The sequence below is a fragment of the Caretta caretta genome, chromosome 17, assembly GCF_965140235.1.
Source record: "Caretta caretta isolate rCarCar2 chromosome 17, rCarCar1.hap1, whole genome shotgun sequence".
NCBI classification, from domain to species: Eukaryota; Metazoa; Chordata; order Testudines; family Cheloniidae; genus Caretta; species Caretta caretta.
Window position 1 is genome coordinate 17,440,471 of NC_134222.1, and position 19,740 is coordinate 17,460,210.

Below are 19,740 nucleotides of genomic sequence, written 5' to 3' on the forward strand. Positions count from 1 at the left end.
GTAATTCTGCTTGGGAGCTGAACTTTATAACACCCTTGAATTTCTCTCCAAGCTTTAACTCTGGGATTAATACCACTTGTCAAATATTTATTGCCAACAACCACAGGCTGAAGACTGAAAAAAGTCTCTTTCCACACACCCCCCCCCCCCCCCAACAACTTTTGATTTTTGACTTGAGTTCTTCAGTGTAACTTGAAACAAAGAATTCTAATGCTTTTAGAGATGTCTCACAATGATTTTTACTCCTACAGTAACTTCTCTGCAGAACAGAGGCTAGACTACTGAGTACCAAATGAGTTGTTTAAGACCTTTTCCTTCTGTAACTCTTACGCCCTGAGATCAGAAACCTCAGGATGGAGAGGTAGTTAAACCATTGCCCTTAAGCAACCTACTTCTGATACAAGAGGGATGCTGAACTGGAAGCTTCCATTTAAAATGTAAACTGTGGCAGGCTGCAAGACCTAATGCTATAAAAGGACAAATTGTGTTACAACCTATATAACCATGACTAATTGCAAAGTACTATACTCTTAGTACTTTGTAACTAGTCTCTAGGTCAGTAAGGTGACTAAAACTTTCCTGTTTAGTGTTCTTCACTGCTGTTGAATTGTATCTTCACCTGAAAAGGGTTTTAAGCCTTTTAACTTGAATTGCAGCATGCTCAGGAGTAACTTCTGCATTCAGCTAGGTCAGTTGATTTCCAGAGTGAGATGTCACTTAGAAGTCTTGTGTTTAAATGGCTGATTTGGCACAAATATTCCTTCCAGTCTGTAAGCCACATCTTATCCACCACAATACACCTGTATTCCTTGCATTCAGTACCCTGAACAAAGTTGCATGGAAAAATAGGGCTGCTGAATGCCCTCACTATGAGAAGGAATTGTCTTAACTAACTGACCTTTCAAGGAAGCTTTGACAACTTGGAACAACTTGTGCTAGTTTTTGTTTCTTGACATACTGCTTTTAACATTAGCAAATCTTTTCTAAAGGTTTCATGTACTCTAGCTTCACAGTTACTCAAGTCAGTCCCACTTGATACTGGTGCTGTCCATAGCAAACCGTCAGACAGGATTGACTTTAAATTTTAAAGTGTGTGCTTAAGAGCAAGTGGACTGTTCCTTCTAGTAAAATCTAAAGGAGATAGATAGGAAACATATCAATAACTTACACTGATATATTTCTCCCTCAGGAGATAAGGGGAACAGACCTAGAGCATGGGAATTCTCTAACTGGAGTGGGTATAGCAAACAAGGCAGTGTGCTGCTTTCAAGGTACCATAGTAGCCCCAATTCACTTTAAGAGCATGTTGCCATATTGAACAAGTGCAGTAGTGCAACTTGGCATGAATGATGTCCAAGAGTAGAAGGAAATAGTAAGCTGGCTATCTTGCTTATGGAAGGCAAGTTCTTTAACATTGAGTTATAGCACTGTGATTAAGAGCCTGGCTCTAATGACGGACCTAAAATAAGCACACTCACTTTTATAACAGTGATGCTTTATGCTGTAGCTCATGCTCCGTTCTGTAAAATACTACTATACTAGACTTCGGTCATTCAATAGCTAAAATGTTTGCTATACAAAATACTCAACTATAGCCTAGTCCTGGATGCATATGAGAAACCTACATATATAATGTATGCAAATGCTTAAGACATTTTTATTAAAATCTGACAGAGGTTTTGGGCTCAAATTTACCACCAGTGTTACAGCATTGCACTGGTTAGACTCCTCTCCTTGAGATGACTGCATAGTTAATGCTAAACACCAAGCAAAAGACATACACATTCAAGTAAACTGGCTTTGAGCACAGACAGCCATAAATAACTTTCTGTTGGGCTTCAAACACTGTTTCCCATCTTTGATGAAATGCAAGATCTTTAGTTGCTCAATATGGTAATACGGCTTTATCTTCTGTATTGTAGGTCTCCAGTTGAGAAACATGGCACTGTTTTTTCCTGCACTCTACCCACCTATTGCTGGACTTCTGTTGTAACATGTTGGCAAACACTGGCTGGAACTGGGCTGCAATAAAACATGCCAGTTATCAATGCTGACAAGCCTAACAAGTGCCAACATAAAAAGATGATTACGCATTTTGAAATCTAATGAACTGCTTTAACCTTCAGGAAGAATTGTAAAGATGTGTACATAGCACAACATGATCCGGATAATATATATACTGTTCATGTACATCCACAAATACACATTGTACCAAATAATGCTGTCTTGTAGTTAGGATAAGAATCGTGTACATTCTAAAAGATTTTAGCAAATTCTTTCCCTATTCATTGTTTTTTCTTATCAGTTTTTTAAAAACAAAACCTCTTGAAGCATGTCAAACTAAAACCGATTAGAATTAAAGCTTTTTCCATTTTATTTTTCTTTGAACAATTGAGGCTTAATTAAAAATTTTCACTTATTAAAGATTAGTATCTGTTTGGAAAAAACACTCCCTCCTTACCCTATATCTCTTCAAAGGTTCAGATTTTTCCTAATCAAACACTGAAAGGATCTATAAGCAAGTATCTGACTCTAATGACTTTTGACAACGAAAAAGTCATTTTCCTGCTCTCTTCTTCTCCTCCCCCCCCCCCCCCTTTTTTTTTTTTTTGGACTCCGTTGCACACAGTTCCTGGATTGGGTGTAGCAATAAAACTTCTGGCTATGGAGCACCCTTGAGCCTGCTATTTTTTCAAAGGGCTGAGAGCTTTGGTTTTGAAAGTGATCAGTTGACTAAGCTCAAGATAGGATAAGCTGCTTTCTCTGGTTTTTTGCCTCTTGCCTTTGTTTTTAAGTTTTGGATTTAAAAGGTATGCACACTTGTAAGCTTTCAAATTAGTAAATTCTGGGTTTGGTATTGGAAATACCATTTCCTTTCTTATCCCTATTCTCTCTCCTGTGGTTCTTCATATTTTTGCCTTCTATTCTTCTACTGCAGATTTTCCTCACCTAATGTACAAAGAGAATTGCGATGTATATTTTCATGTAATTTGATTTTGGAATTCTGTCACCTTCTGTAGTGAGTTCTTCCAAAATATAATTTTTTCCAATAATTCTGTGTCAAGTTGGCTTTTTTAGTATTTGAGAAGTGTAGTTAGAGAAGCTTCAAACAGGTCATGGCCTGAGTAGGTGCTTTACTTCCGTTGTAATGAGATCAAGTGTTTTTTTCTTTTTTCTTTTTTTTAAAGACCATCTTGGGTGCTGTCTATTCTACTAAATGTTTGTAGTAGACCCCAAAAGCCATCATACAGCCCAGTGGGCGTGGCATCTGCTCTGAAGATTCAATACTAGCATGGACAATCTCAAAGAAGCAAAAAATAGGTTCTGCTCCAAGGTTCAGAGCACTCAGTGCATCCTCCAGTAAGGAGAGACTTGTTACTATCAAATTATTAAAACCACGGAGAGGAAACTAACATCAGAGATTCAGTAAAGGAGGAAATGTAACAAGGCACTAGAACATCAAAGCCAGTTCCTCTCTAATCCCTTACAGAAGGACAGTAAGTAGAAGGTGTGTGATGGGTGGAGGGAGACGTGCACAGAAGGCTCTATACTGTGAGGTATACGCTGCAAGACATAGAATATGTTCCCTAGATATAGTTGGCTGAGGTCTGGTGCCAAAGTGGTGTTAGTTCAGAGCCTTTTAGTTGGACTTTACTAGATCAGAAAGGGAAGAATTTCCAAGTCAAACTATGGAACCCTGTGACCCTCTTCAGAGGTGATAGGTCTTTTCATATGCTCTGGCACATGTGACCTAAGGTGCAACGAAGCATGCTTTATAAACTGAAGTAAAAAATGCAATCTCTCCTTTTATACAGCCAATTGTAGGCCTCCGATGAGCAGTAATACATACTACCACACAATGTTACTTAAATATCTCTCTACCAAGATAAACCTTTAGTATTTAAGACGTGACAGCAGAGTAAAAGTGTTGGCACACTCTTTCCACTAAAAGTCTTTCTAGTATAATAGCTGTGATGTGTTAATTGATAAGCCACACTTTCAGTTTGACTAGTAGTCATCCTGCAACAACTCCTTGAATAATCATTGGACTGAACAGTTGGCTGGACTTAATTCTAGATTGTAGCTTCACAAAAGTAAGCACCAAAAAAAGCATATGGCAAGCTTCTGGAGAGGAGATGGAGGTCAGGGGGTAGTTACTGCACTAATTAGTAGTGCTACAGCAACCACACTGTAAAAAGCCAATTAGCAAACACTAATTAAAACGTAAAATGGAAGGTTCTTCCTATGGCTTTAGATAAATGTAGAAGTACTTACTGTATTATCTATGTTTCTATATTTGGTCTTTAAAAATACTTTAGCAAAGCATGAATTCAACTGTTTTTAATTAAGTGGCCTCTTCTGGTAGGAAGACAGATGTATCTGGTGCTTCAGAGCTGTTAGTGCCCAGACACAATAGCTGATTTTTAGACATAAGCAAATGAGAACCAAAATTGCTTGGCTCCTGCTGAGGGGGATGAGGCTTCATGCCAGCCAGCTGGCTACCATTTGTTCCCTTTCACTTACATAAGAAGGCTCAGGATTGTACTGCATCCCAGCAGCATGGTGCCATCTATTCCATAATTAAAGCATTAAGAAAAATCCACTGTTTCTAGGACAACTATTGTGACCTAAAAGAGAGGTGTCTCCAGAAAGCCAGCTGCACCCAGAATTAGCCAAATAGCTGCTGTTATAGCAGGTTGAGCTCTGTGTTCCTACAAGGCGGTTGCCCATTTAAAAACAAATGCGTACATATAATCATAACTACGTTCACAAATAACTGAGTCAATCAGTTTAAGCTCAAGCTAACTTTTAGAACCTATGCTCCACATACCAGAGCTGCTTGCTTTTTGAAGAGGGAGAGCTAGGACAACCTTGCCTTGGGTAGCTGGCATGTTGAACCATTGTAATATCCAGCAACATCAGAAAGAGAAACAAGACAATGAGTTCTTTTGTGGATTATAGTGCATAAGTGCAAAAAACATGAACAGGGGCCAAGTAGAATGTTTGTGTACATCTATTATCTGCCCAGAAAAACAACTTTTATCTTTAAATGTCTTAAAAAAAGAGAGTCTATCATCCGTACTTGGTAAAATATGAGTTAAATGCTTAAGTAAGCTATCCTACCACAATTAAAGGAGAAATTAAATGTCCCTTGCAATTTAGAGGCTGCACTATATGGCAATAGTTCTCAGTTTTACTGGCCTAGAGCAAGGTTGCACAGAAATCTGGATAACTGCTAAGTTTCTGGGAGGTTGGCCTTGTGTGGGGTGATGTTAGTTAATTACTAGAGATAACACTGCCCTTACCTCAATAAATATTTCAAATATGAAATTTCTAATAGTTGGCTCATCCAGCTTCTTGTATGGCTCTCTCCAAGGTAGCATCTGAGCACTTACCTTGGGCTACTTAAATCTAGCAAATACCAAGACTGGTACTAGGAGCTTGTTGGGAATCCTGGTAATGCTCTTGTTACGTTCTGGGGCATCCAGAATTTTTAAACTAGTGATCCACCATAGGTTTTATTCTTAAATTCCCTAAATGCTGAAACAACTATTACTACTGTGACATCTGCTGCTGTGTAGATGTGAGACACTACAGCAGATGTGCATCCCAATGATGTATCCGAGTTAAGAAGTTATTAGTAAGGTGGGTCACTATGTGTATATTGAATAAAAATCAATATTTGCTTGTACTTGAGTCTGCCTTGATAGGTGAATGGAAATGGTCAGTTTGGCCTGGTCAAGAGCAGTAAAAACTTACTCCCTCAGCTTTGTCTTCCACCTACACTCGCAGGGAGAAGTGTAATAGGGGCTGTAGACACTGCTGCCAGATCTAGTGAGTATCACTGATGTAGATGCCAGTGGGTGACCTTGTGACACCATGCCCTACTGTAAGCAGCTACAGTAATTACAAATATTGTCATCTTCACAGAATAATGCCATGCTATCAGTGAGCGCAAGGTGAATTACTAAAGTAATCTGTGGCTCACAGTTATTGCCACTTGTGAAATCTGGCAACCAGTACAAATTTTACATGGATCTCCACTGAATTAGGCATTTATTTAACTACACCTTTCTTTGGGTTTTGGAGTGGGAAAGACTCCTAGTTATTTATAGTGCTTCTGTTTCCTTTCTAATGAGATGTAGAGACATGACTGGAAAATACAAAAAGCATGAGCATTGGGGACATTTTAATAGGTATTTTAACTGTTTCGATTTCCTCAAAATGTGGTAACCACACTTATCAATGTCCTTTACACTTTCCACCAGGCTGCCCCTTAGGCATCAGAGGAGCTTGCTGTAAAAACCTCTGAGGCCACTGCACTGCTCTCCTATAAATCTGTCCTTTGCTGCAATGCCTAGAAAATGCTCACCAAGGGCTAGGCAATTGGTAAATAGTGGCTGGAGAATAGTAACAGGGAGATAGTTAGGATAAGTATACTGTGTTGTATCCACCTCTGGTCTACACTGGGAACTTACAGGAGAATAGCTATGTCTCAGGGTGAATCTGCAGCCCTGAGAGACATAGTTATGCTGACTTTACCTCCAGCATAAAACAACACTAGGATGATAGAAGAATTCTTCTGTTAACCTAGCTATCACCTCTGGGGGAGGTGAATTACCTATGCTGACAGGAGAACCCCTCCTGTCGCATAAGGAGCATCTGTACTGAAGTGCTACAGTGGCACAGCTATTTCACTGCAGCTGTGCCTTTGTACTTGTTTAAGTGTAGATGTACCCTTAGCATGTAAAAAAAAAAAAAAAAAAAGGAGTACTTGTGGCATCTTAGAGACTGACAAATTTGTTAGTCTCTAAGGTGCCACAAGTCCTCCTTTTCTTTTTGCGGATACAGACTAACACGGCTGCTACTCTAAAACCTTAGAATGTAAGTTTCCCTAGAAAAGGGACTGGTCTTCATTGTATGTGTAAAGTGCTTGGCATAATAGGGCTGAAGTACATAGGTGCGATTGGAATACAAATAGTGTAGCGTCCCATGTCGTGTGATATTGTATCTCCATAGAGGGTTGCACTGGTGGTGCACTCCAAAAAGGGAAGGACCTTGGGATTTCAGGAATGAGGAAATCTAAAATACAAATATTTCTCCTATCTCCCTGCATTGTGCCCTGTGAAAGCGAAGAGACAGGATTGCTGACCGCACTCCTTCCTAATGTATAACATATAATCATGCACAACCAAAGTGACCTGTTTAGTGATTATTAATAAACTAATGCGACCAAAAGTGGCCACATAGTGACCATTTTTCACAGCTACATCAACCAATCAGTTAGTGATATGCATAAAGCAGGGTGATGTATGTTGTGTGCATTGTAAATTATGTAAATAGCAAAGCTGTGTAACCTGCACCCCTTTGGCATACAATTGGGGTGTAAAACAAGTGTAACTTACACCCAGAGAACCAAAGGAGATGTAGCAAGGAAAGTCACTTGGATATCACCATATAGATGACAGACCTTCTCTGTTATTCTCTGGATACTTATATATCCCTTGTCATAAGCACCTCACACTTATGAATAGATTTTATCACATCATTCATGTGATGTAGAGAAGTACTACAGTATTCCTATTTTTACATATGGGAAACTGAAGTACAGGGTAGCTTAAGTGACATGCCCAAAATCACACACAGGAAGTCTGTGGCTGAGCAGGGAATTGAATCCAGTCCTCAAGTCCAATTCCAATGCCTATCTACTACTCTAGACCTCCTCCCTTAAATAGATAATACAGAGTGGGAGGGGAAACAAAGGCAGAGAGGTGAAGTGACTTACCAAAGGTCAGCCAGCAGATCAGTCGCTGAGCCACAAAGAAAACCCATAACACCCAATATCCAGTACAGGGGCCTATCCACTAGATCAGGCTGCTCTCTCCAGGTGGACTGCCCTGACAGTGGAGATCAGGAAAGGTGCTCTTGCTACCAGTCTCTAGAAGTTAGGATCTGAAGATTGAAGCCCATGTCCTGAGTCCTCACTTCTAGAATTAGCCTCCTAACATAGCCTGAGACTGCTGACCTCCAGGGCAGCATATACAACAGTGGAAAGTATAAAGTATTTGGAAAGTATACACATCGTGTCCTAAACTAAACTGTGATGTTTACTGGTCCTATGCACTATTAAATTGTTGTCATGTTATATCCCAGACGTGGATGGATTTCATTATGTCTGGAAAAATTACTTTATAAAACCATTGTATCAGTTTGTCAGATTTCTAAAGGATTTTCAAATCTTTGCAGATGAAATGCTCTCTGTATAGATGTAAACTGTTATTATGTGCCTGGATTTTTATCAGCGTCTTTGGGTGACATGTATAATCTCAGGCTATGTCTGCATTAGAAACATTGCTGAAAAATTCTTCTGTCAACCTAGCACTGTCTACACTGGGGGTTAGGTCAGCTTAATTACATTGCTAAAGGGTATGGATTTTTCACACCCCTGGTATAGCTGGGTCAACCTAACTTTTTAGTGTAGACCTGGGCTCAGTGAGCTTCCTTCCATATTATCACCAGAAGCCATCAGTATTAAAAACACAGTCTTCTCTTGTGCAGGTGGGTTTAGCTCATTCTCTCAATAGAATGTTGTGTAGCATTGCCAGAGTTGTCATATCCCAACCCCAGTAGTTATCTGTAGTGATACCTGTACATATAGTAAAGAAGGCATAGGGAGTGTGGGGGTCTGGAGATTTGATCTGTATGCCCAACCTCACCACACAATTTTCCTGTATGACCCTGGGCAGGTCACTTACCCTTTCTGTGCCTCCATTTCCCTATCTGTAAAGCAAAGACAATACTAATAGGGTGTTGTGAATCTTAATTAATTATTTGCAAAGTGCTTTGAAATCAGTGGATAGAAGGTGCCATACATGCACAACATATTATATTATCATTCTGGAGGCTGCAAAGACCTGTAGAAATGTTATTTTATTTCCAAATGATCCTTTGGAAATAAAAAGGGTAGGTAGCGAGCTAGAGTTGCATTGCTCGTCTGCTCAAAAACATGTTCATATTACTGTTACCTCATCCTCCCTGTCTTCGACTCTCAGACATTTGTTTATTTCACCCATCTGTTGTGTCTTGTCATTTACCAGGATCATAAGATCCCTGAGATAGGAGCTGCATTTTTACTCAGTGTTTGTTCAGCATCTGAAACAATGACACTGCTGGAATACAAATACATATTGTTGCCCCTTTTCAATCAGGGCGGCTAATTAAAGTTCAGGGCCTGGGGGCACGTTCCACTAGGAAGTAACTGATGGAGTCTGGTATTTTCTTTGACGCTGTCTTTTAAAAGAAATGTACAAAGTCTTGTGTCTCCAAATGCAGCAGGAACCAAGAACACGAGAAGCATTTTCTAAGGCCTTGTCTACACTGGCAAGTTTCTGCGCTGTAACTCCTGAGGTGTACACACGGCCAAGCCACTCTGTGTGCAGAAACTGCGCAGTTGTAGTGCTCTGAAAAAAACATCCCAAGGAGAGGAGTACAGCCTTCTGCGCTGGGGCTACAGTACTGCGGTGCCAGTGTAGACACCGTGGCAATTACAGCGCTGCGACTGGACTCCGGGAGGTGTCCCACGATGCCCGTTCTCGCCTCTCTGGTCATTGGTTTGAACTCTACTGCCCTGCCCTCAGGTGACCAACCGTCTTCCCCGTACATTCCTTTGCAAATTTGAAAGTCCCCTTCCTGTTTGCTTGGTGATGCATGCAGTGGTCTCAGTGCATCTTTCCAGGTGGCCATGGGGGGGGGGAATGGGGAGTGTCCCCCGGGGGGGATGTGGATAGTGCCCGAGGTGGGGGATGGGGAGTTTCCCCCCCGGAGAGGGATGGGGATAGTGAGTCCCCGCACGGGGGGATGGGGATAGTTTGCCCCCACAGGGGGGGATGGGGAGTGTCGTCCCCCCCGGGGGAGATGGGGATAGTGCCCGAGGTGGGGGATGGGGAGTGTCCCTGGAGGGGGGATGAGTGGAGTGTCCCCCCGGAGGGGGATAGTGCCCCAGGTGGGGGATGGGGATAGTGCCCGAGGTGGGGGATGGGGAGTGTGTCCCCCGGGGGGGAATGAGAATAGTGCCCCCCCGCAGGGGGGGTGGGGAGCGGGATGGGGAGTGTCCCTGGAGGGGGGATGAGTGGAGTGTCCCCCCGGAGGGGGATAGTGCCCCAGGTCGGGGGATGGGGATAGTGCCCGAGGTGGGGGATGAGGAGAGTCCCCCCAGCAGGGGGGGATGGGGATAGTGCCCGAGGTGGGGGATGGGGAGTGTGTCCCCCAGGGGGGGAATGAGGATAGTGCCCCCCCGCAGGGGGGGTGGGGAGCGGGATGGGGAGTGTCCCTGGAGGGGGGATGAGTGGAGTGTCCCCCCGGAGGGGGATAGTGCCCAAGGTGGGGGATGGGGATAGTGCCCAAGGTGGGGGATGGGGATAGTGCCCCATGTCGGGGGATGGGGATAGTGCCCAAGGTGGCGGATGGGGATAGTGCCCAAGGTGGCGGATGGGGATAGTGCCCAAGGTGGGGGATGGGGATAGTGCCCCATGTCGGGGGATGGGGATAGTGCCCAAGGTGGGGGATGGGGATAGTGCCCAAGGTGGGGGATGGGGATAGTGCCCAATTCGGGGGATGGGGATAGTGCCCGAGGTGGGGGATGAGGAGAGTCCCCCCAGCAGGGGGGGATGGGGATAGCGCCCGAGGTGGGGGATGGGGAGTGTGTCCCCCGGGGGGGGAATGGGGATAGTGCCCCCCCCACAGGGGGGGTGGGGAGGGGGATGGGGAGTGTCCCTGGAGGTTCCCTTCGGTCCCCCGGCGACGCTGCAGCGCCCGCTGCATAAAGGGGCAGGCCGGGAACTGCCCAGCCCCAGCGGCCTCTAGACGCCAGACGTAGGCTCCCGGCCCGCGCGGGGAGGGCGAGGTCGGGTCTCAGTCTCGCGAGAGTGCCTGGCCAAGGGGCCCTGCGTGGCGGCTCTCGCGAGAAGCGCAGGCGGCCGGACCCAACATGGCGGAAGGTAGGCGCGGGGGAGGGGGGCGGAAGCCCTGGGCTGGGGCTGCCGCCGCTTGCCCCGCGACTGGCCTGTGCCCTGCCCGCTCCCGGTCGTTACGTGGGGAGAGGACGCGGCTTCTCCCGAGGGGGAGGGGGCGTCTCCTCTGCGGTGGGCTCCCGCCAGCCTGGGGGGCGTCCCTGTCCCCTGTCAGCCCAGAGGGGCGAAGTCTCTCCTCAGCCTGGAGGGGGGCCGCTTTCCCCAGCCGTGTCCGGGAAGGGGGGAGCAAGCAGGTGTTCCCCCCCCCTTCCCGTTTCTCTGGGTGGAGGGAGCATCTCGCCAGCCGGGAAGGAGGGGGGCTCCTTCCCCTGTCTCTATGGGGGGGGGGCGGTGTACACGTCTGGCTGGTGCTTTGCCAGCCCCTGCTCTGCATCCCAGCTCCTCATTCGGGCTGAGCTGCTCTTTCCCTCCACCTGGTAGTGAGGAAGAAGCTGTCGTCTCCCCCCCGTGCCTTGGGGACCGTCAAGTCACTTCTAAAGTGAGAGGGGGGTGGGTGGGAAGGGATTAGGATTAGAAACCTCTCTGCTGTGTGTCTGCCTCACACTGCTTCCATTGAGCTGTTACAGGGGTTCAGTCGCCTTCTCTGTCTTATTTCCATTTGCTCTGTGTGTCAGGCAACTGTGGCGTGCCTCTCCCTAGTCCCTTCCTCCAACACTTGGATGGTAACTAGCATTGCCTTACCTTGCTCCTTTCCCTTCTCCAAGGAAGGAGAGAATACAGGATAGTGTCAGTTTCCTGGTTTTCTTTCCCTCCCTCTCTGGAGGAGGTGGCGGTGATACTGGGGTTCGCATGCATCTCTCTTTTCCTGAGTCAGGGTGTGTGATATCGACACAGTTGATTCTGGTTGGGAAGCTTTCCACAGATGTAAGATTCAGATAATTTAATGTGGTGGCTGCTGGCATGGTACAGGTGAGATGTTGCTGTGAAAGGCACCCAGTTTCAAACTCACTGATGAATCATTTATACCAAAAAGTGTGCAGTTATAACAAATTCAGTAAAACTTAATGGAGTGGTGCTCTCACTTATCAGGCCTTCTGTGGAAAGAGAAGTTTGATATGATCTTTTAGAGCCACAACAATCCACAATTATTTTATTTTTATTGGAAGAAAATCTAATCTTGTAAGAGGCAGTAGAGTAGCCTCAAATTTAGCCCTTGTTAGGTTTTGCAATTTCTAAAAACACAGTGTTAATTTTTTGCGAGCCTAGTTAAAAATTCAGTCTTGTTCTTTTAGTATTTAAAGACACAACCTGATACTTCTAGAATTTTAACTTTTAATAAAATCCACTTTGAGAGCACCTTTAAATAGTGTATCCTGAAACTTTTTATTTAAAAATATTTATAAGGGTTCTACTGATCTTATGTTGGCGTTTAGGGATTTTGCTGATGTTTTCAGCAAGGGAGAACCTTTCTGTATTCCTACATACAGGAAACTGACTCAGTACAAAGAGCTGTTAAGTGCACAAAGTAAACGGAATAAAGATTCTTTTGGTTAACTTTTCGGTTTTGATAAACTTAGGTTTGCTTTAGAAAAGGAAGCACTATTTTCAGACAAATGTGGGTGTTTTAAAATAGTCCTGGGGAACAAATTCCTATCTTTTATCTATGGGCAGCTAAGACTTCCAGTTTGGTTTGTGACTTAAATGGTAGGCAAGTGTGTTTTTTTTGAAGCAATTGTTATTACACCACCTGAAGGTAATTGATTTGAGTGTGTCCAGCCTACCAACCCTTGTTCTTTGTTAGGTGTGTCCCCAGTAGGGCTGCCTTTTGTGGAGTCAGGTGAAGTGGTTGCCAAAGATACAGTTGCTTAGTTGTCCAAGCGAGTGCTGCCATGATACCATGTCCCCAGTAGGCTCTGAAATGCCTCTTCTGTGCTTCAGGTTTTTTGACCAGTGAGCCAGATGTGTATTGTTGGCTGAGACTGCACTCACTAGTTTCTGCTAGTAAGGAGAGATTCATGCTCCTCAAAGGACCTCCCTGAATGAGTGAATTCCCTTTAGCTTTGACCCAAAAGCACAAAGCCAGTGATTTGCAATTGGATTGCAGTCAGTTTATAATAAGGTAAAGCAAGGGCCATGGTGCAGGCTGATGGTAGGGGGCAGACTGGCTCCATTACCCTAAGTGTGCCCTCTACAAGGCCAGATTAAGAGACTCACTTTGCCTCATTAGGGTGATGCTCTGTTGGAGCAACACCTCCCACTTGATTGTCAGTGGGTTTCTAGCATTTCAAGACTCAGCTGGCAATTTAAGGAGACTTGTTGACTGAGGGGACTATCAGCTAGCACATAGTCATCTGAGCAGAAGCTGATCAACACTTTTCCCTACAGGTTATTGGTAACTTCAGTTGATTGCATCCACATGAAAGATTATTTCAGGGTGCAGTCCAGTTGACTGAGATGCTACAATCCATGTCTCTAATGTAGACAAGACTTACACTTGGTTCTGTGGCTGCTCTGTGAAAGAAATGTGTTGCCCCCTTTGATAGAACCCAGCACCACCAGAGGGAGCTAGATGAGACATGAGGATGTGCAACACTACAGCTGCTGTTGGACTAGCACATGAGGGTGGAGAAATCCTGGATAAAGAGGAGATGGGAATAGGAGGAAGGAGTACTGGACAAAGGATGGCGGAGTGGGAACCCGGATGACATTGCAAATGAGAACAAGCCTTGTGTAGAGAGCTGAGTTTTGAGGGAAGAGGTAACTGATACTCAGACTTGAAACTGAACTATCTGCAAATAGTACAAGTTTGCCAATCCTACTCAGATGTACACAGGTTCTTGTTTGGTTACAGATTTATCAGTCCCTTAATCAGAGACCATAGTAATAAGTCTAGCTTTCTGTGAGCATTTGAGATGCTACTCTAAGAAACCTGCCTTGGGAAGGTCTTCCACTCCATGAGTGATAAAATTGATCCATGATTAAAGCCACTTTTTCCTCCTGCAAGCTGTAGAGTTACCAATGTCTCTGCAATCCAGTTTAGCAAATGGGAGCACTGGTAAAACTTTGCTCCATAAGACAATACAAGGAGATCCAATTTAGTGATATCACCCTTGTGGGCAAGGGACACATGGTTTCTGTCCTTCTTTACATGTACGTGATTGCTCTGCTCTTATGTGAAAATTGGTTCTCACAAAAGAACTGGCCTTATCCAAGACTTCTTGTACTTCCTGTGACTTAAACAGCTTCATCTGTCATGAAAACTATTGATATTTAGGTTACCATGAATCTTGGAAAATATATTAGTGCATTTCTTGTGTTATATGGTACCACGTGCTTTGTGCTTGCTTTTCCCCATGGTCTTTAATAATGCCCTCTGCTGATTCAAGGATTGGGATACAAAAACAGGGTGGCTTGTGTTCTATACACTTTCAAAATATTTTTATTCAACCAAGATACAATCTTCCTCCTGAAATCAAATTGTTCTGAAACAAGAAGTAATCAAATTATAGCTTACTTTTGTAAGGCTACTGTGACTTATCTGGAAAATTAAACTGCTTGCTTTTCTATCAGAAATGACTGCCTTTGAGATAGTTGACTAGCTGACCAGCCCAAACTTTTTTCCTCTCCCCGAACAGAACATACTTGGAATGAGGCTTGACCTCAGCCATGCTCAGGAGTGAATTTCTTGGTCCCACTTGCTTCTCCCAAGGAGTTACTTCTATGGCTGATACCAACTAGGTCCTTCCCCCTCACTGTCTGAATTGCAGTTCAGCTCTATTGCGCTAAGCTTTATTGCTTACTGTGGTAGTAACAGCTAATCATTCCTTAAACTTCAGTTTTGACAGTGTAATTTGAAGCTCCCTTACTGGAAATTTTCCTTTAATTTCTGGCTTCATGCTTAAATATCAGTGTGCTGTGTATTTGGCATACTTAAAAGGACATGGTCAACTCAGAGCTGGCTGAAACATCAAGTTTTTTTTATACAATTGGTTTTTTAAACCAAAGAGGAATAGAAATTTTCCTGACTTCACACATTCTAGGTGAAAGCTTTCTAAACAAGTTTTCCCTGTCATGTTTAAAGCCTGAACAATTGAACCATTCAGAATCTGAAAGTGAAGCTTGCTTACATTTTCATTATCCAAGCACCAAACACCAGACTCGGAGTAGTCCAAGAATCATAGTATCCTTTGTTACATCTCAACAAAAGGGCCAGAAATGCGCACAGTATCAACATTAGTATTAAAATGTTCACGTAACTCTAGTTAATGTTTTTCTATAGGTCCTTAAATGTATCTGTGAAACTCAGTAGTACTCTTCTTGCTTTCTTATTGTGACTTTGACTGTCCTGCTTCTGCAAAATGGTACTAACCATAAATTGTATGAAAGCGTGTTCCACAACTATCCTGGAAATCGGATGCAGGAGAAACTTCATACTAATGTATAGCTGTAAGGAGATTAATGTATAGAGTTGATGCTGTCAACATTTGAATGCTACTATGTGCTTTCTGAAAAATTACTAGTGGAATAACTATATGGTGGAAATTGGCAGTCTCACCATGGACCAAAGTAGCATTTTTGTGACAAACTTTTGTGAAGTTTATATTTCTAGACTGCCATTATCATTAGTGGCTGGATATTCAGGGCTTCATTTTCATATTAAAAGCAGCTGTGTACTACTCCATACAACTCACAAGATTAATACTGTGTATGCCCGTGAATGTGCAGTAGCTGACTTTTACAAACATATAGGGTGCACACACCCATGCATGCAAGATAAGTGAATGCCTAGCTTTTGCTGTGCAAATATTCTGGTGAATTTGTAGCAAACAATGAGAAATAATAGTGGCCTGTCAAGGCTTGACTAGTTCTCTTGTCCCTGGTGAGTGAGGAGATATAAACTGTTGATTTATAAGAATTTAAGGTTTCAGTTTAAAAACACAAACCAAACCCTTTTTTAGGGTGTGAAAATAACTAACCAGAGTCTTTCTAGTCTCCCTCAGCTTGGGAGACCACTCTACCTGTGGCTTACACTGGTCAGTTTCAGGTTTTATTCAGAATCTTGTGGACAACGGTGACTGTATCAAGCTTACTAATTTCATGCTTCTGCTGGGGCGGGGGGGGATGCCCTGAGCTGCATGAAAGTACCAATTAAATTATTCAAAGGGGAGGAGAATTGGGCATGTGTGTTTGGGAAGGGGGAGGTAGAGGAAGTAGCAAATGTTGGGTTTCCCTTCTCCTGGTGATGGTCAGGGAAATCCTGGGATTTCTCTTTCTCCATCCCTCCTAGTCTCCTGATTGCAGAGGGTTTGTGTGTGTGTGTGTGTGGGGAGAGAGAATAGAAGATACAAAAAAATATCAGCAGCTAGAAGGAGGTGGAGTGCATTGACACTTATGACCACCAGCCAGAAGTCAATATGAAAGATGGCCCTCATGTATCGTTCAGGGACAACATTGTAGTAAACAGTATCTTTCTTGGCAGCCAGACATGGCAAGGGGGTGGGTTTTTCACAAATGTGTTGCCCTTGAACCTAAAAAAGGGCAATTTCCATCCCTCGGTCTCTAGCTTGGCCTAGTAGTCTCAGATAAACTTTCAAAAGCTGCCAGTAGTAACTGTTAGGCAGTCTCTCCTTGTATTGTATACTTATCCAAGTTCAATCTATCTTTGAGTTTGATTTTAAGAGACTTCAGGTAGGAGAGGAGAAGGACAAGTTTTGATTATTGTATATAGAAGTCTTTACCTGTTAATATACCATACTAGTTTGAGGTGGTTTGCTTTTGACATGAGGCTTTTTTTAGGTAATAGTAGCAACTTAATGCTTAAGCACTCCTCCTCCTCTAAGTGGTTCTGCAAACATCTATTAGTCAGTTTATTGAGACGTGTTTGTCAATAAGTGTTTCAATTTATAGGTGATGAATTTGAGGTAGATAGGGTAAATGACTTTTCCAAGGCCAGAGAAATCTGTCAAACAGGATGTGAAGAGATTCCTGGCTTCTGTGTCTGTCTGCCCTTCATAAAAGTTTAGGCCGTACTTGAAAAATGAAAGTATGTGTGTGCTGTTTTTGAAACTTACCTCATGGTGAGAGGGGTTATAAATAGAATATGTGCTATGAGGTGTCAAACATTTGAAGAACTCTTGTTTGTACTCTTGCCTTTTAATACTTCCGGTTCAGTCTTTTCTTGCTCCTAACACGACTACTGTAGACATTGTAATGTCTAGTCTTATTTTTAACTGACCTAAAATGACTGACATACATTGCTTCCTACCTAATTCTGCTGTCCTGTGGTTTAAGTAAGCAGTAGGTCTCTTGTTGCCTGTGGATGTGTCAGTGTCAATAGATTCCAAAGCCGGAAGGGACTGCTGTGGTGATCTGATCTATACAACATAGGCCATAGAAATTACCCAAGATAATTCCTAGTATGAATCTTTTAGAAAAGCATTCAATCTTGATTTTTAAAATGGTCAGTGATGGAGAATCCATCATGATCATTAGTATGTTTTTGCAATGGCTAATTACACTGTTAAAAAAATTATGCCTTAAGTCAGACTGGAAAATAAGTTCAGTGGCTGGAAGCTGAAGCTTGACAGTTGCTCTTTTCAGTCTAGCAGAGAGAGATGTTAAATATTTATATCCCATGTACCTATTTATAGACTGTAATAAAGTCACCCCTTAACCTTCTCTTTATTAGGCTCCAGGAGCCTAATCCATTTAGCTTATCACTATAGGGCATATTTTCTAATCCTTGGGTCATTCTCGAGGCTCTCCTGGAAACCAATGTCCTTATCTCTTATCCACATCCTTCTTGAGTGTGGACACCATATTCCAGCAACGTTAGCAGTACTAAATACAGAGGGAAAATAACCTCTATTCCTACTTGAGATTCCCTTGTTTATGCATCCAAGGATTCCATTAGCCCTTTTGGCTGCAGTCTCTCACACAAGAAGTTCATGTTCAGCTGACTATCTGCCATGCCCCCGAGATCTTTTTCAGTCACTGCTTTCCAGGATTAAAGTCCCTCATCCTATAAGTATGGCCTACATTCTTTGTCCCTAGATGTATACGCTTTACATTTAGCCATATTTAAAATGCATATTGTTGGGTTATCCCCAGATTACCAAGCAATTCAGATTGCTCTGGATCAGAGAACTGTTGTCTTTGTTATTTACTACTTGCCCCATTTTTGTCATCTGCAAACTTTATCAGCAATTGTTTTTCTCCAGGTCATTAATATCTTTAAATAGTGTAGGGCCAAGAACTGACGATTGCAGGAACCCACTAGAAACACCCATTTGATTCCCCATTTACAATTATATTTTGAGACCTATCCATTAGCCAGCTTTTAATCTATGGCACACATTACATATTAGTTTTATATCTTTAGTTTTTAACCACTGTCCTGCAGTACCAAGTCAAATGCCTTGTGAAAGTGTTACTGTAATACAATTATCTTTATCAGCCAAACCTCTTATACAAAAAAAAAGTTAGTAATCCTTTTTACCCTTTTTAAATTTTGTCACATCAGCTTTATTCCAGTCTTCTGGAACTTACTGAAAATCAACATTAACTGTCCATGAGCTCCTCAGCTAGCTCTTTTAAAAATGTTGGACACAGGTTATCTGGGCCTGCTGACTTAAGTGTCTGACTTTAGTAACTGCTGTTCAGCATCCTCCTGAGATACTAGAGGAAATGAAAGTGTTATGTTTTTTTCCCTGAAATACTATTGAACACTTCTGCCTTTTGTGCGTTATTAAGTCTGCCATTTCCATCTAGTAACAGACCAATACAGTCATGTTTCCGACAACACACAAACTGCTTGCTTATGAATTACATGCAAAGATGATCCAAAAAAGGCTGGAAGCTTGTTCTTAATGATACATCCTTAAGGATGTGAGTGTAGGTTGCAGCTTTCTGAAAGACCTTAATACATTCCAGTTCAATCTACTTCAACAAAACAAAGGAAGATCCACTGAAAGTAACTAATGAAGTAAAATAGCTAACATATCGAAGTACAGCAACATAGGTAGCTGCTGCCTGTGTTGTGAAATAAGCTTTCCTTGTTAAAGAATAAAACAATTTATGATCCTCTTTAAAGAAAGGTCACTCCAGATACTGCTTGTTACCTAGCAGACACTTAAGCTTGTACTGTACTTTGTAAAACAAGTGATCGTAAAGGCTAAGGTTTTTAGTTACAGCTACAAATCTCACTCTACCTAGTTCTAATGGCATAGTTAAACTTGGCAGTGCCCCCAGCGAGCCTGCTCTGTCGTTTGCGTTTTACTCTTCATGGCAAAATATTGGTGTAAACAATTGCCTTATTGGATGAAAGGTTATGTCCTATTTAAAGAACTCTTAAAGCAGCATTAGTCAAACAGTCCCTGGGCAAAGACTGAATGTTGACATGATCTCTAAATGATGCATTCTATCTGCAGTCAAACTAGATAGGGGGATGATTTGCCCTAAGGGCCGTGCCTTGCAGGATTCTCAAAAGCTCAGCTGAGTTCCTATCTTTCTAGGTCTAAATACTACATAATAGAATTCAGTTCTGTTGATCCCTGCTTGTAGTGATAACTTAGATATTGATGAAACAGTATTTCCAAAACACACTTCCTCTTGATGCTAATTGTCCCTTTGTACTGATCGATGGCTCTGTGGTTGTAAGGGATAGAGTAAAAGAGAATTCCTGTTATCTTCTAGGCTGAAAACATTTGGCATCTTTGAGTGTGACTCGTCCTCCTCTAAAGAAAGTTAAAGCTTGTAGAAGTACTAAAAT

General features: G+C 42.7%; 2 protein-coding genes across 2 annotated transcripts in view; both read left to right on the forward strand.

Moving 5' to 3' along the window:
- The window catches only part of UBE2G1 (ubiquitin conjugating enzyme E2 G1), a 41,577-nt gene extending 38,524 nt beyond the window's left edge, over positions 1-3,053 (forward strand). The window contains exon 6 of the mRNA XM_048824207.2: positions 1,923-3,053. The gene's annotated coding sequence lies outside the window, so the exon portion shown is untranslated. The remainder of the gene's footprint in view (positions 1-1,922) is intronic.
- Positions 3,054-10,924: 7,871 nt separating this feature from the next.
- ANKFY1 (ankyrin repeat and FYVE domain containing 1) overlaps positions 10,925-19,740 on the forward strand; it is a 59,797-nt gene continuing 50,981 nt past the window's right edge. Inside the window, exon 1 of the mRNA XM_048824194.2 lies at positions 10,925-10,997. Within this exon, the coding sequence (XP_048680151.1) occupies positions 10,988-10,997 (10 nt within the window). The 5' untranslated portion in view covers positions 10,925-10,987. The remainder of the gene's footprint in view (positions 10,998-19,740) is intronic.